The 16,846-nt window shown below is 50.8% G+C and overlaps 1 protein-coding gene across 1 annotated transcript; it reads right to left on the reverse strand.

Moving 5' to 3' along the window:
* Positions 1-1,790: 1,790 nt before the first annotated feature.
* SNRNP40 (small nuclear ribonucleoprotein U5 subunit 40) lies at positions 1,791-16,708 on the reverse strand. The gene is made up of 10 exons (XM_005529862.3): positions 16,487-16,708; positions 15,470-15,599; positions 14,953-15,046; positions 13,816-13,981; positions 13,161-13,283; positions 11,578-11,698; positions 9,957-10,039; positions 9,506-9,567; positions 7,318-7,421; positions 1,791-2,118 (listed from the first exon to the last, which is right to left on the reverse strand). Exons 1-10 carry the CDS (start codon positions 16,706-16,708, stop codon positions 2,069-2,071), a joined length of 1,155 nt encoding a protein of 384 aa, XP_005529919.1. The 3' UTR covers positions 1,791-2,068.
* Between the last annotated feature and the right edge of the window lie 138 nt (positions 16,709-16,846).

Here is a 16,846-nt window from a genome sequence, read left to right on the forward strand (position 1 = left end):
CTGGGCCTGGCTCTGTCCATCCTGGCCTGGCTCTGTCCATCCTGGCCTGGCTCTGTCCATCCTGGGCCAGCTCTGTCCATCCTGGCCTGGCTCTGTCCATCCTGGCCTGGCTCTGTCCATCCTGGCCTGGCTCTGTCCATCCTGGGCCAGCTCTGTCCATCCTGTTCCAGCTCTGTCCATCCTGGCCTGGCTCTGTCCATCCTGTTCCAGCTCTGTCCATCCTGGCCTGGCTCTGTCCACCCCCCTGCTCCCTCATCCAGGGATTTTCCCTTAATCCAGATAATTTCCCTGATCTGGGTCACGGCTCCATGGTGCCCATGGAGGGTGTTGGGGGCACAGGGGGACACCCAGGGTGGCTGTGGATCCAGCCAGCCCCCACTGCCCCATCCTGGCAGCCCCAGCCTTCAGGAGCCCCAGAACTCAGGGCAGGGGAAGAATGATGCCCCTCCCTCGCTTCCCTGCCGGTTCCTGGAGTGGGAATTAGGAAAAAAAACCTTTTTTGGTTCCTTTAGAGAAGCAGGACTCGGGAAAGCTCAGGATTGCTGTCCCAGACCAGCCCCAAGGGTCTCTCTCCCCTCTGCCACTTGGGTGTAGATCCAAACAAACCCATAAACCCTCGGGATTATGACAGGCCCTAATTAAACCCTAAATCTGTGTGGCAGCCCCTCCCCAGCAGGGCCAGGGGAGGGGGCTCAGCCCTGGGCAGGAGGACCCTGCTCTGCTGTGCCCAGGGTTGTGTTTCAGGGCTATTTACAGATAAACCTGCCGTGCCCCCAGCCCTGCCTGCTCCTCTCCAGGGACGGCTTTGGCTGCTTGGAGCTGCCCTTCCGTGGGGATCTGCACATGGATCTGCCTGGAACCACCACGAGGGCTCCTGGCACTGAGGGCAGGGACAGAGGGACACCCCAGGGACACCCCACGGACACTCCAGGGACAGAGGGACACCCCAGGGACACCCCAGGGACACCCCAGGGACAGAGGGACACCCCAGGGACACTCCAGGGACAGAGGGACACCCCAGGGACACCCCAGGGACAGAGGGACACCCCAGGGACACCCCAGGGACAGAGGGGACACCCCAGGGACACTCCAGGGACACCCCAGGGACAGTGGGGACCCCCAAGGACAATGGGACACCCCAGGGACAGAGGGGACACCCCAGGAACACCCCAGGGACAGTGGGGACACCCCAGGGACATCCAAGGGACAATGGGACACCCCAGGGACAATGGGACACCCCAGGGACAGTGGGGACACCCCAGGGACATCCAAGGGACAATGGGACACCCCAGGGACAATGGGACACCCCAGGGACAGTGGGGACACCCCAGGGACATCCCAGGGACAGTGGGAGGTGACCATGGGACAGTGGGAGGTGACCCTGGGGACAGTGGGAGGTGACCCTGGGGACAGTGGGAGGTGACCCTGGGGACAGTGGGAGTGACCCTGGGACAGTGGGAGGTGACCCTGGGACAGTGGGAGGTGACCCTGGGGACAGTGGGAGGTGACCCTGGGGACAGTGGGAGGTGACCCTGGGACAGTGGGGGTGACCCTGGGACAGTGGGGGTGACCCTGGGGACAGTGGGAGGTGACCCTGGGGACAGTGGGGGTGACCCTGGGGACAGTGGGGGTGACCCTGCCATGGCTGGGGTGGCCCTGGGTGGGATTTAGGATCCCTTCCCACCCAAAGCATTCCCTGAGTCTAACCCTGACCATTTCCCCGTCACCCACAGGTGAGGAGCTGGATTTAACAGAGGAGAAAGAAGAATGCAGAGCAATGAACCCCAGGCTGTGTAAAAATCCATTTATGGCAGCTTTAACAGTAAAAAAACCCCACGAGAAACGGGACAGGGAAGGAAACAAAAACCCTCAATTTGAAGGGATCTGGAGAAGGGTTTCACGGTCAGTGGCACAGCCAAAACTAAATCCCGAGTTTTCCTGTCTCCCCAGAGAAAGGGGAGGTGGAAAAGCTGCAGAGGGAGGGGAGGGGACAGCAGGGACAGCTGTCACACCCAGCTGCTGTCACCTCCCCACCGGGAACTGAATCATCCAGGATCCCTCCTGGGCCTCACTGGATCTCCCCCATGTAGAGCCTCTTGTCACTGGAGGCAGAGAGAACTGAGGGGGAAAGGGAGAGAGAGAGGGTGAGAGATAAAATAGAATATAAAAATTAAAATAAAATGGAAAAATTAAAATATTAAGAAAAAAAGGAATGTAAACATTGAAATAAAATATATAAAAAATTGGAATAGAATAACTGAAATCAAATATAAAAAATAGAATGTAAAAATTGAAATAAAATATAAAAAATGGAATGTAAAAATTGAAATAAAATATATTAAAAATTGGAATAGAATAACTGAAATCAAATATAAAAAATAGAATGTAAAAATTGAAATAAAATATAAAAATAAAATGTAAAAATTGAAATAAAATATATTAAAAATTGGAATAAAATAACTGAATTAAAATATAAAAAATAGAATATAAAAATTGAAATAAAATATAAAAATGGAATGTAAAAATTGAAATAACATATATTAAAAATTGGAATAGAATAACAAATAAAACATAAAAATAAAATGTAAAAATTGAAATAAAATATATTAAAAATTGGAATATAATAACTGAAGTATAATATAAAAATGGAATATAAAAATTGAATGTAGAAATTGAAATAAAATATAAAAAATAGAATGTAAAAATTGAAATAAAATATAAAAATAAAATGTAAAAATTGAAATAAAATATAAAAAAATGGAATATAATAACTGAAGTATAATATAAAAATGGAATATAAAAATTGAATGTAGAAATTGAAATAAAATTAAAAAATAGAATATAAAAATGGAAATAAAATATATTAAGAAATGGAATATAAAAATTGAAATAAAATATAAAAACAGAATGTAAAAATTGAAATAAAATATAAAAACAGAATGTAAAAATTGAAATAAAATATAAAAATAGAATATAAAATTGAAATAAAATATAAAAAATAAAATATAATATAAAATTAAAAAATACAAAAATTTAAATTATAAATAAAACATAAATATATTTTATAAAAATATAAATATAAAATTAATATACAATATAAAAATTAAAATAGAACATAAAATTAAAATAAAAATATAAAAATTAAAATAAAAATGTAAATATTAACATTATGAAGATATATATTATAAAATTATAAATAAAATATTAAAATATTAAAATTAAATAAAACATAAAAACCGCAACAGAATCTAAAAATTATCCTAATTTAGAAATGTGTCCTCCCTAAGGACACAGCAGCAAACTGATTTCGCTGGAAGCTGAATTCCAGTTGTTTCCCAAAGTCACCCAGGGACTGTGCTGTGCCACAGATCCCATCCCCTGCTGGGAATGACGGAGCTGGGAAGCGCAAGGAGAGGGGATGAACCCCTCTGGGAGGATCCCGAGCTGGGATCTCCATCCCGGGAAGAGCCGAGAGCCACTCGAGGGCAGCTCTGGCCAGGGAAGTGTCCCCAGGTCCCCAGGAACAGGGAGAGCACAGCTGGCTGCCAGCTCCCCCCGCCTGTCACCGTCCCTCAGGGTCCCCTCCAGCCCAACCCGCCCTGGGGCTGGCACTGCTGGGACCCCACAGCTTCTGGGGACCCCCAGTGATCCGTGTCCATGGAATCACCAAACATGGCCATTCCAAACCATCCCAAACCATCCAAAACCTCATCCCAAACCATCCCAAACCATCCCAGACCTCATCCCAAACCATCCCAAACCTCATCCCAAACCATCCAAACCTCATTCCAAACCATCCCAAACCATCCAAAACCATCCAAAACCTCATCCCAAACCATCCCAAACCATCCAAAACCTCATCCCAAACCATCCCAAACCATCCCAAACCATCCAAAACCTCATCCCAAACCATCCAAACCTCATTCCAAAACCATCCCAAACCTCATTCCAAACCATCCCAAACCATCCAAAACCTCATCCCAAACCATCCCAAACCATCCAAAACCTCATCCCAAACCATCCCAAACCATCCCAAACCATCCAAAACCTCATCCCAAACCATCCCAAACCAAACCATCCAAAACCTCATCCCAAACCATCCCAAACCATCCAAAACCTCATCCCAAACCATCCAAAACCAAACCATCCCAAACCTCATTCCAAACCATCCCAAACCATCCAAAACCTCATCCCAAACCATCCAAAACCTCATTCCAAACCATCCAAAACCATCCAAAACCTCATCCCAAACCATCCCAAACCATCCAAAACCTCATCCCAAACCATCCAAAACCTCATCCCAAACCATCCCAAACCAAACCATCCAAACCTCATTCCAAACCATCCAAAACCATCCCAAACCTCATTCCAAACCATCCCAAACCATCCCAAACCTCATCCCAAACCACCATCCAAACCTCATCCCAAACCATCCCAAACCAAACCATCCCAAACCTCATCCCAAACCATCCAAAACCTCATCCCAAACCATTCCAAACCATCCCAAACCATCCCAAACCTCATCCCAAACCATCCCAACCTCATTCCAAACCATCCCAAACCATCCAAAACCTCATCCCAAACCATCCAAACCTCATTCCAAACCATCCCAAACCATCCAAAACCTCATCCCAAACCATCCAAAACCTCATCCCAAACCATCCAAACTCTATCCCAAACCATCCAAAACCATCCAAACCATCCCAAACCATCCAAAACCTCATCCCAAACCATCCCAAACCTCATCCCAAACCATCCAAAACCTCATCCCAAACCATCCAAACCATCCCAAACCTCATCCCAAACCATCCAAAACCTCATCCCAAACCATCCAAACCTCATCCCAAACCATCCAAACTTCATCCCAAACCATCCAAAACCTCATCCCAAACCATCCAAAACCTCATCCCAAACCATCCAAACCTCATCCCAAACCATCCCAAACCAAACCATCCAAAACCTCATCCCAAACCATCCAAAACCTCATTCCAAACCATCCAAAACCTCATTCCAAACCATCCCAAACCTCATTCCAAACCATCCAAAACCTCATCCCAAACCATCCAAACCTCATTCCAAACCATCCCAAACCTCATTCCAAACCATCCAAAACCTCATCCCAAACCATCCAAACCTCATTCCCAAACCATTCCAAACCATCCCAAACCATCCCAAACCTCATCCCAAACCATCCAAAACCTCATCCCAAACCATCCCAAACCTCATCCCAAACCATCCAAAACCTCATTCCAAACCATCCAAAACCTCATTCCAAACCATCCAAAACCTCATCCCAAACCATCCAAACCTCATTCCAAACCATCCCAAACCTCATTCCAAACCATCCAAAACCTCATCCCAAACCATCCAAACCTCATTCCAAACCATTCCAAACCATCCCAAACCATCCCAAACCTCATCCCAAACCATCCAAAACCTCATCCCAAACCATCCAAACCTCATTCCAAACCATGTCAAACCATCCAAAAGCTCATCCCAAACCATCCAAACATCATTCCAAACCATCCAAAACCTCATTCCAAACCATCCAAACCTCATTCCAAACCATTCCAAACCATCCCAAACCATCCAAAACCTCATCCCAAACCATCCCAAACCATCCCAAAACCTCATCCCAAACCATCCAAACCTCATCCCAAACCATCCCAAACCTCATCCCAAACCATCCCAAACCTCATCCCAAACCTCATCCCAAACCTCATCCCAAACCTCATCCCAAACCATCCCAAACCATCCAAAACCTCATCCCAAACCATCCAAACCTCATCCCAAACCATCCCAAACCTCATCCCAAACCATCCCAAACCTCATCCCAAACCATCCAAAACCTCATCCCAAACCTCATTCCAAACCATCCCAAACCAAACCATCCAAAACCTCATCCCAAACCATCCAAACCTCATTCCAAACCATCCCAAACCATCCAAAACCTCATCCCAAACCATCCAAACCTCATTCCAAACCATCCCAAACCATCCAAAACCTCATCCCAAACCATCCCAAACCATCCAAAACCTCATCCCAAACCATCCAAAACCTCATCCCAAACCATCCCAAACCATCCAAAACCTCATCCCAAACCATCCAAAACCTCATCCCAAACCATCCAAACATCATTCCAAACCATCCAAAACCTCATTCCAAACCATCCAAACCTCATTCCAAACCATTCCAAACCATCCCAAACCATCCCAAACCATCCCAAACCTCATCCCAAACCATCCAAAACCTCATCCCAAACCATCCAAAACCTCATCCCAAACCATCCAAAACCAAACCATCCCAAACCATCCAAAACCTCATCGCAACCCATCCCAAACCTCATCCCAAACCATCCCAAACCTCATCCCAAACCATCCCAAACCATCCAAAACCTCATCCCAAACCATCCAAAACCTCATTCCAAACCATCCCAAACCAAACCATCCAAAACCTCATTCCAAACCATCCCAAACCATCCCAAACCTCATCCCAAACCATCCAAAACCTCATCCCAAACCATCCAAAACCTCATCCCAAACCATCCAAAACCTCATCCCAAACCATCCAAAACCTCATCCCAAACCATCCCAAACCATCCCAAACCTCATTCCAAACCATCCCAAACCATCCAAAACCTCATCCCAAACCATCCCAAACCTCACGGGCCTGGGGAGGCTGGGCTGCCACCCCAAGGGCCAAGTGTCACCCTCTGGGTGTCCCCAGCCCAGCTCAGGGTGTCCCCAGCCCCGCCCCAGGGTGTCCCCAGCCAGCAGAGATGGGCACACAGGGCTCTGCCAGCCCCACAGGTGCACTGTGAGCCACTGTGGCACTTTTGGGGCTGCATCCCGTGGGATGAGGAGCTCAGGGAGCCCTGGCAGTGCCCAGGGGAGGGAGGGAGGCAGGGAGGGAATGGGACAGGAAGGGAGAGGGGCAGGGAGGGAGAGGGGCAGGGAGGCAGGGAGGGGGGAAGGCAGGCAGGGAGGGGGGAAGGCAGGCAGGGAGGGGGGAAGGCAGGCAGGGAGGGAGGCAGGGAGGGAGGCGGGCAGGGAGGGAGGCAGGGAGGGAGGGAGGCAGGGAGGGAGAGGGGCAGGGGCAGGGAGAGGGGGAGGGAGGGAGAGGGGCAGGGAGGGAGAGGGGCAGGGAGGGAGAGGGGCAGGGAGGGAGAGGGGCAGGGAGGGAGAGGGGCAGGGAGGGAGAGGGGCAGGGAGGGAGAGGGGCAGGGAGGGAGAGGGGCAGGGAGGGAGAGGGGCAGGGAGGGAGGGAATGGGACAGGCAGTCAGGGAGGGAAGCAAGGAAGGAAGGGGCAGCACTCACTGATGGGCTCCTCGGGGTGGAAGGCCAGCTCGTTGACAGAGCCGGCGTGGCCGGGCAGTTTGTACAGGATCCTCCTGGACGTGGTGTCCCACACGTACACAAACCTGAGACACAGCCAGGACAGCAAATGAACCCCTGAGCCCAGGGCAGCTCTGCAATCATCACCCCTGGCTGCAAAAACACAACCCCAGGCACAAAAATGCTGCTCTGCCTGGCACAGGACTGCACAGGGCTGAGCACGGAGGAGCCAACAGCAAAAATAAATATTCAGGTATTATATTACATAATATAATATAATATAATATAATGTAATATAATATAATATAATATAACATAACATAATATAACATAATATAATAAATAAAATATAATAAATATAATATAATATAATATAATATAGTACAATATAAATATAATATTAATATAATATAATATAAATATAAGATTAATATAATATAATACAATATAATAAAAAATAATATTAATATAATATAATATATAAATAATAAAACAATTAATAAATATAATATTTAAAGAAATAGTAAAAAGATTCATATAAATATTAAATATTAAATTATAGATTAAATAATATATAACATATTTAATATATTATCTATACTAAGCAATATAGATAACATATTTAACATATTTAACATATATTAATATGTTAAATATTAAAATAAAAATTTAAAGAGTATATATTATATAATATATAACTATATATTATTATAATTAATGTTTATATTATTATATAAATATTATTATACTACATTATTATAATTAATATTTATAATCAATAATTATATATTACTATAAATATATATTATATAATATATTATATGTGTAATACAATATTATAATATATTATATTTTAAGAAATAGAAATAATAATTTAAGTAAATATCAAATATTAAAATAGTATAGATTAAATAATATGTAACACATTTAATATATAATACATTAAACAGTATAAATAATATATTTAACATATTAATATATGTTAAATTATAATTATATGTTAATTATGTAAATAAATAATATAATTATTTATATAATATATATTATTATATATTATATTATATATAGTAATAATTATATAATAAAACATAAAAATATAATAAAGCATATATATATAATATATAACAAAACATATGTTAATTATAATTAACATATTATAAATATTATAATATTATGATATAACAAATAAAGTAATAAAATAATGAAAATAAAATAATATAAATTACAATAAAATAGAAAATAAAATTGGAGATAATAAAATATCTCCAACACAGACCCAGCACAGAAGGAGAGAGGAATCACTGGGGGAATGTTTGGTACCCCAAAACAAAATGTTTGTTTAATCTTGCTTTGCTTTTCCTGCAGATACACCTAAAAAAAACCCCACAAAACCCTAAAAAGAATAATAAAAAAACGAATACCAGCTCTGCCAGGCTGGATCCCGCCCCACTCCGTGCCCAGCAGGGCTGGGGGCAGAGCCCCAGTGAATCCGGACAGGGAGAGCTGCAGTTCTGCCCCTCTGCTGCCACAAACTCCTTCAGCTGCTGATCACTGCTGCTCCACGCCCCGGCCTGCAGGAATTCCTGCTTCCCTGCCACTGCATTTGGGCCTGGATTTGCTCCAGGGGACGTTGGTGTCCTTCACAGGGGACATCAGACCCTGTTCTGCTTCCTCTGCTTCCCTTCTCGCTCCTCAGCTCACTTTACAGATCTTTCATTTATCTTTGAATCTCTTTCCAATTGCTTTATTGCCAACTGATCCTTATTTCTCCTTAATTAGGAGTCATTAATGATCCCTGGGACCCCACCATGCAGGGATTTAGCTGGGATTTGTGCTCCTCATCCCCAGACCCTGCCCTCAAAGACCCTCCCAAGCTTCTGCCAGGGGTCCCCCCAGGGCAGGGATGTCCCTGTCACCTGCTGGGGATGCCCTGGTGGGACAGGGCAGATCCTCAGCCAGCTTTTGTCAATAACAACCAGATTTTACAACACTCAGACGTTCCCCCACCAAAGCAACAGAGCCACATCCCCGTGGAAATCAGGAAAACTCCCTGAGGGCTGTTTGGGATTTCACACCTTCACACACAGCCCTGAGCCTTGAGATTCCGACGCAGGAATGCTGCAAATCCATCCTGGATTGATGGGGACAGAGGAAAGCAGTGGCAACTCACCTGTCAGCAGAGCCCCCTGCAATTTTACTGCCATCTGGGGACCAGGAGCACCTCAGAAGGTTCTAAAACAAAAGAACATTCACAGATCTATTTAGTTTCCCCCTTCTCCTTGAATTAAAATCACCACGAGACTTTAGCCAGCACCACTTTAATGATCTCCCTTGGAAGATGAGATGGTAATTACAGATTTTATTTTATTGCTGGAAACAGCCAGTGCCTTGTTATTTTACACAAAGTAGATGGTAAGTGTGGAAAATACTTAATTTACAGCTAATTACAGCTGAACTGAGCAAAGAAATCTTGTTACTGAGCCTTTAATTGGAATCCCACTTTGAGTGTTCATCTTTCTTTGAATTCTTATTAAAGCCTTTCCGGCCTAAACTTGAAAAAAAAACAATTTAGAGGAAAGTTAATAGCAGGGAGAATTGAACAAGGATTGGAGCACACTCACCTTTTCAAAATTATGGACATTTCCCTGGAAAATCTTCACACATCTCTCCTTGGGGGCGAAGGGCCTCACGTCCCAGATCCGAACTGCGGGAGTCAGAGGCAGCAGCTGAGGGGGACAGGGAAAGGACAGCCCTGGCCAAACCCCGTGCCCAGGACAGGCTCCCTGATCCCTCATTTCCCCAGGGCCACAGGGAGCAGCAGCTTTCACTGCAGGAGGCAAATTCCAAACCTGCCATCCCACAAATGAGCCACCAGCTCCTTACAGGAGGGTTTTCCTCATCCTGACACATCCCATGGGCACGGTCCTGATGGGCTCAGCCTCACTGAGGGACACTGGGACAGGCAGGGGGACAGCTGGGCTGTGAGGGGACACGGTAGAGCCACCCTGACACGAGCCAGAGTGCGTGAAAACCTGTCCCCATTGTCCTGCAGGATAACCTGTTCCCAGTGTCCTGCAGGATAACCTGTGTCTCGATGTCCTGCAGAATAACCTGTCCCCATTGTCCTGCAGGAAAACCTGTGTCTCAATGTCCTGCAGGAAAACCTGTCCCCAGTGTCCTGCAGGATAACCTGTGTCTCAATGTCCTGCAGGATAACCTGTCCCCAGTGTCCTGCAGGAAAACCTGTTCCCAGTGTCCTGCAGGATAACCTGTGTCTCAATGTCCTGCAGGATAACCTGTCCCCAGTGTCCTGCAGGATAACCTGTGTCTCAATGTCCTGCAGGAAAACCTGTCCCCAGTGTCCTGCAGGAAAACCTGTGTCTCAATGTCCTGCAGGAAAACCTGTCCCCAGTGTCCTGCAGGATAACCTGTGTCTCAATGTCCTGCAGGATAACCTGTGTCTCAATGTCCTGCAGGATAACCTGTTCCCAGTGTCCTGCAGGATAACCTGTTCCCAGTGTCCTGCAGGATAACCTGTTCCCAGTGTCCTGCAGGATAACCTGTGTCTCAATGTCCTGCAGGATAACCTGTGTCTCAGTGTCCTGCAGGATAACCTGTGTCTCAATGTCCTGCAGGATAACCTGTCCCCAGTGTCCTTCAGGATAACCAGTGTCCTGGCTCCTGTCCCCAATGTCCCCCAGGATAACCAGTGTCCTGACTCCTGTCCCCAGTGTCCTGGCTCCTGTCCCCAGTGTCCTGGCTCCTGTCCCCAGTGTCCTGGCTCCTGTCCCCAGTGTCCTGCAGGATAACCAGTGTCCTGGCTCCTGTCCCCAGTGTCCTGGCTCCTGTCCCCAGTGTCCTGCAGGATAACCAGTGTCCTGGCTCCTGTCCCCAGTGTCCTGGCTCCTGTCCCCAGTGTCCTGCAGGATAACCAGTGTCCTGGCTCCTGTCCCCAGTGTCCTGGCTCCTGTCCCCAGTGTCCTGCAGGATAACCAGTGTCCTGGCTCCTGTCCCCAGTGTCCTGGCTCCTGTCCCCAGTGTCCTGCAGGATAACCAGTGTCCTGGCTCCTGTCCCCAGTGTCCTGCAGGAGCTGGTTCAATCCGAGGCAGCTGCTCCCCCCTCAAGGACACAAACTCACGGTTTAGCTCCGGAGCCAGACTCGCTGCAGCCCACCCCGCCCGAGGGCTGTTTTCCCGGGAGGAACACCTGGAGGAGCCCCTGGGAGGCCCAGCAGGCTGTACCTGTGTTGTCCATGGCGTTGGAGAGCAGGTAGGAGCCCTCAGAGCTGAGGCTCAGGCCCGTCACCGAGTCGGCGTGGCCCCGCATGGTGTAGGTGAGCTTGTTCTGCCGCAGGTCCCACACCTGAGAAACGCAACAAACACAGCCAGGAATGCAGGAGCTGCAGCTCCCAGAGCATCCCACACAGCCACTGATCCATCAGCTGCAGCAATCACCCGTGCAGCTGCCATGGAGGGGCTGCAGCTTGATGGGAGTTGTAGGAAAATGGGATTTGTGACCTAGATTTGTACCTGGATATGCTCAGCCCCCAGGGAGTTACACGGCAGCAGCCCCACACATGCAGGGAATGGTTTCAGATTGGAAAAGGGGAGATTTGGGTGGGATCTTGGGCAGGAATTGTTCCCTGGGAGGGTGGGGAGGGGCTGGGCTGGAATTGCCAGAGCAGCTGTGGCTGTCCCTGGATCCCTGGCAGTGCCCAAGGCCAGGCTGGACATTGGGGCTGGAGCAGCCTGGGACAGTGGAAGGTGACCCTGGGACAGTGGGGGTGACCCTGGGGACAGTGGGGGTGACCCTGGGGACAGTGGGGGTGACCCTGGGGACAGTGGGGGTGACCCTGGGGACAGTGGGAGGTGACCCTGGGACAGTGGGGGTGACCCTGGGACAGTGGGGGTGACCCTGCCATGGTGGAGTGGGATGATCTTTCAGGTCCCTTTCCATCCAACCCATTCCATGATTCCATGAAAATATGAGGTTGGAAGTTTATGGGTGTTCTAAGTGAATGTGTTCAACCCTCCAAGGAGTTAAATGTCAGCAGCCCCATGGCTGCAGAATTCCTCATGAACTGGCCACAAAATCCCCCAAATTCCCCCGGCTGGGGACAGCTCTGGTGGCTGTGACAGGCTGGGGACATGGGGACAGCTCTGACAGGCTGGGGACAGATCTGGTGGCAGTGCCACACTGAGCACTGGCTGTGACAGGCTGGGGACAGGTCTGGTGGCAGTGACAGGCTGGGGACAGGCTGGGGACAGATCTGGTGGCAGTGACAGGCTGGGGACAGGCTGGGGACAGCCCTGGTGGCAGGGACAGGCTGGGGACAGGCTGGGGACAGCCCTGGTGGCAGGGACAGGCTGGGGACAGCCCTGGTGGCAGGGACAGGCTGGGGACAGGCTGGAGCAGGGGCACAGGGACAGCCTGAGCCCTGCAGCCAGCAGGGCTGAAGGAAATGCTGAGCTCACTCTTGAGAGTGAGCTCAAAGCCCCAAAGCTTTTCCACAAGAACTTTCCACAGCAGCAGGTGCCAGGCTGAGCTGCAAACAGGGCACAGGGGGGATGTGACATTCTCTCCAGTTCCCCTCACCCCTGGCTCGTCACAGCATTCCACACTGGCAGTGCTGGCACTCCGGGGATGCCAGGCTGGCACTGCCACCTCCCTGACACTTTGTTGTCCCTGCAGCACCAGCAGGGACAGACACAGCAGATCCAGGGGGAGTTTGGGATGTGAAACTCAGCGTGGCTGTCCCTGAGCAGTGCAGGGTGTGACAGGCTGGGAGAGGTGGGCACAGCGGGGAAGGGACACGGGCTCCTACCTTGATGTCATTGTCGATGCCACCAGAGATGATCTGGTCACTGGTGTCATTGAAGGTGACAGCCAGCACCTGGTAGGTGTTCTGGAATGTCTGGACTGCAGCTTTTTTCCTGATATCCCACAGCTGGAAAGAAACGTGGCGTTTTTAAGAGGTGGGCACAGATATTTAACAACAAAATCACAGGGAGCTGCAGAGATATTGGCAGAGGTTCAGACTGCTCTCCCAAAATCCCTTTGTGGATCTCAGGAGATCATTATAAAAACATCCAGTCTGGAAATCTTTATAAAAAATGTTAAATCTGCTGTGTTTGCAGCACAGGAATGAAGGCAGGGAAGAAGGGGCCAGCTCAGATTTCAGGAGAGGGAAAAAGGAGCCAGCACAGGAGATTTTAGGAAAGAGAAGAAGGGGCCAGCTCAGATTTCAGGAATAGTTTTCTCATTATTTGCTAATCCAGAGAAGCAGAAAAATCCCAGCTGAGCAGCTCATCCCCCTGAGAATTACAGAATAAAGGAGCAGTGAAATTTGATGTCACATTTTTGACTCTGAACTCAGAGCGATGACACAAATAAAAAACCCGAATTCAGCCCAGATAAATGTGAAGATCCCCAAAGCTTTTCCACCTTTTTTCCCCGCCCAAGGTTTTCCCCAGGCTGACCTTGACGGTGCCGTCGTCGCTGCCGGTGCAGACGAGCTGGGGTCCCCTCCTGGCCGGGTAGCAGGAGTTGACAAAGGACGTGTGGCCCTTGAGCCTCTTCACCCTCTCGCCCGTCTCGCTGTCCCACACGGCCACGGTTTTGTCCGTGGATGCTGAGAACAGCATGCTGCAGGGGACAGCCACCGTCAGGGCCCGGCTCCCTGCACATCCCTCCTCCAGGGATAACCAGGGGGAGAAGAACCACCCCTGTCTGGTGGTTTGGAGGAGCAGCTGAATGGACAAACCCCCTCTAAGCCCTGCTAGAAATTGTTTTTCTGCCTCCTCGAGCAGCAAGGCTCAGCAGCAACGGTAGGACAGAATTTTGAATGAACCAGCATCTCACGTGTTCTCTCCCATCCCAGTGACTCCCAAAACTTCCCTCTGTTCCCCAAAAATGCATCAATGGCTCACAGGTGCCCCCAGAGCTGTTGCCCACGCTGGAAAAGCCACAGTAAAAGGACTTGGTGTCCATGGACTGAGCAAGGGCAACAATCACAGAATTGTTTAGGTTGGAAAAGAGCTCCAGGAGCATCCAGTCCCGGCTGTGCTCGATCCCCACGTGTCCCCAGCCCAGGACACTCAGTGCCACCTCCAGGAATTCCTTGGGCACCTCCAGGGATGGGCACTCCAAACCTCCCTGAGCACTTCCAAGCCCTGATCCCCTTTCCATGGGGAAATTCCTGCTGCTGTCCCCCCTGAGCTCCCCTGGCCCAGCCTGAGGCCGTTCCCTCTCCTCCTGTCCCTGTTCCTGGGAGCAGAGCCCGACCCCCCCGGCTGTCCCCTCCTGCCAGGGACTTGTGCAGAGCCAGAAATTCCCCCTGAGCCTCCTTTGCTCCAGCCTGAGCCCCTTCCCAGCTCCCTCAGGAATTCTCCAGCCCCTTCCCAGCTCCCTCAGGGATTCTCCAGCCCCTTCCCAGCTCCCTCAGGAATTCTCCAGCCCCTTCCCAGCTCCCTCAGGAATTCTCCAGCCCCTTCCCAGCTCCCTCAGGAATTCTCCAGCCCCTTCCCAGCTCCCTCAGCCCCTCCTGGGGCTCCAGCCCCATTCCCCGAGGTTCAGAGGTGTCTGAGCAGCAGGAAGGCTCTCTCTCTGTGTCTCACCTGCCATCCGTGTTGTAGTGCAGCTCCATGACGGCCCCACTGTGCCCCTTGAGGGTGGCAAAGTTGTCGCAGTCCCCGTAGACGTTCCAGAGCACTGGGGGACAGCAAGGGGAGAGCTGAGCACGGGAAATGCACGGGAACAGCTCCCTGCTGTGTGTGGAGCTGAGCTTTGGGATTGCAGCAGGGAGGGATGGACCAGCCCCGCTGCTGAGACCCCCCTGGGATAATTCACAGTGTGAGCCCCGGGGCAGAGCTGGTTCAGGCTCTTGTTTAAGGTGGATTTATTAAGAAAACAGATAATCTTTGCTTCATCAACCCTGCACTTCTGCAGAGCTCTGTGTGAGGGGGACACAGAGCTGTGCCCAGCAGGACACATTTCCAGGATGGGACCTGCCAGAGCAGCTGGGCAAAGCTCCCTGCACCCCCCAGGGATGCAATTCACCCTCAGGAGGCAGCCAGGTGAGGGCTGAGCCGAAACCCCGCAGCAGCCCTGTGTGGGGACAGCGGTGGCACTCACAGATGAGCCTGTCGAAGCCAGCCGAGGCCAGGGTGTTGCCATTGGGGTGGAACTTGCAGCAATAAACCTCCCCCTCGTGTCCTGACAGCAGCATGATGGGGGCCTGCAGCGAGGAGCAGCGCGGGGGGCCCTGGGGACACGGGACACACCGTGAGGGGACAGGGGACAAGGCCAGGCTACGGCCAGCCTGCCACCCCTGCCACATCCTGACCTTCCCAAAGCACATCCCAGCACAATTCCAGAATCTCAGGATCACTGAGGTTGGAAAAGAGCTCCAGGATCACCGAGTCTGAGCTGTGCCCGATGCCCACCTTGTGCCCAGCCCTGAGCTCTGAGTGCTTTCCTTGGGCACCTCCAGGGCTGGGCACTCCAAACCTCCCCGGGCAGCCCCTGCCAAGCCCTGATCCCCTTTCCATGGGGAAATTCCTGCTGCTGTCCCCCCTGAGCTCCCCTGGCCCAGCCTGAGGCCGTTCCCTCTCCTCCTGTCCCTGTTCCTGGCAGCAGAGCCCGACCCCCCCGGCTGTCCCCTCCTGCCAGGGACTTGTGCAGAGCCAGAAATTCCCCCTGAGCCTCCTTTGCTCCAGCCTGAGCCCCTTCCCAGCTCCCTCAGGAATTCTCCAGCCCCTTCCCAGCTCCCTCAGGAATTCTCCAGCCCATTCCCAGCTCCCTCAGGAATTCTCCAGCCCGTTCCCAGCTCCCTCAGGAATTCTCCAGCCCGTTCCCAGCTCCCTCAGGAATTCTCCAGCCCATTCCCAGCTCCCTCGGGAATTCTCCAGCCCCTTCCCAGCTCCCTCAAGAATTCTCCAGCCCCTTCCCAGCTCCCTCAGGAATTCTCCAGCCCCTTCCCAGCTCCGTTCCCTGCCCTGAACTCGTTCCGATCCCTCCTGAACGGAGATGTCCCAGCACTGCCCAGCTCCTGGCCCTTCCCTCCTACTGGAACCACCCCGGGCCTTTTTCCCTCCCGTCTCCCTCCCAGCCCGGGTCTCTCCCCGCCCTGCGGCCCGGTTCCCCCATTACCGCCTGCAGCAGAGCTCCGGCCGGAGGCTGCCCCCCTGCCCCGCCCGTGCCCGGCGCGCCCGGCAGGTCATGGCGGGGCCGCTTGGCGGGCACGGGGACGAGCGGGAGGTCGGGGCCGGGCGCGGGGGCGGTGCCGGGGGCGGCGGGGCCCGGGGGGGCAGCGGGAGCGGGGCCGGGGCCGGGCCCGGGGCCCGGGACCTTCCGCTTCTGCTGCTCGATCATGGCGGGCGCCCGGCCCCGCCCCCCGCGCCCCATTGGCTGCCTCCGCCGTGCCCTCCGCGCTGATTGGCGGAGCGCCCCGGATGTCCCGCCCCCCTGAAGGCTGCCGGCGCGCCGGCAAGCATAGTGCGGGGAGAGCGG

This window comes from Pseudopodoces humilis, chromosome 27 (genome assembly GCF_049639895.1).
Source record: "Pseudopodoces humilis isolate 2021_Gansu_Grassland_sample_001 chromosome 27, ASM4963989v1, whole genome shotgun sequence".
Lineage (NCBI taxonomy): Eukaryota > Metazoa > Chordata > Aves > Passeriformes > Paridae > Pseudopodoces > Pseudopodoces humilis.

What these genes read in the sequence shown, in the direction of transcription:
- SNRNP40 (XM_005529862.3), bottom strand. Translation starts at nt 16,708, where the DNA reads ATGATCGAGCAGCAGAAGCGGAAGGTCCCGGGCCCCGGGCCCGGCCCC. An exon ending in GCATCGACAATGACATCAAG is followed by an intron (nt 11,699 to 13,160) that starts GTAGGAGCCCGT and finishes TGCGTTTCTCAG; the next exon opens with GTGTGGGACCTGCGGCAGAA. An exon ending in ATGTCCATAATTTTGAAAAG is followed by an intron (nt 9,568 to 9,956) that starts GTGAGTGTGCTC and finishes CTTTTGTTTTAG; the next exon opens with AACCTTCTGAGGTGCTCCTG.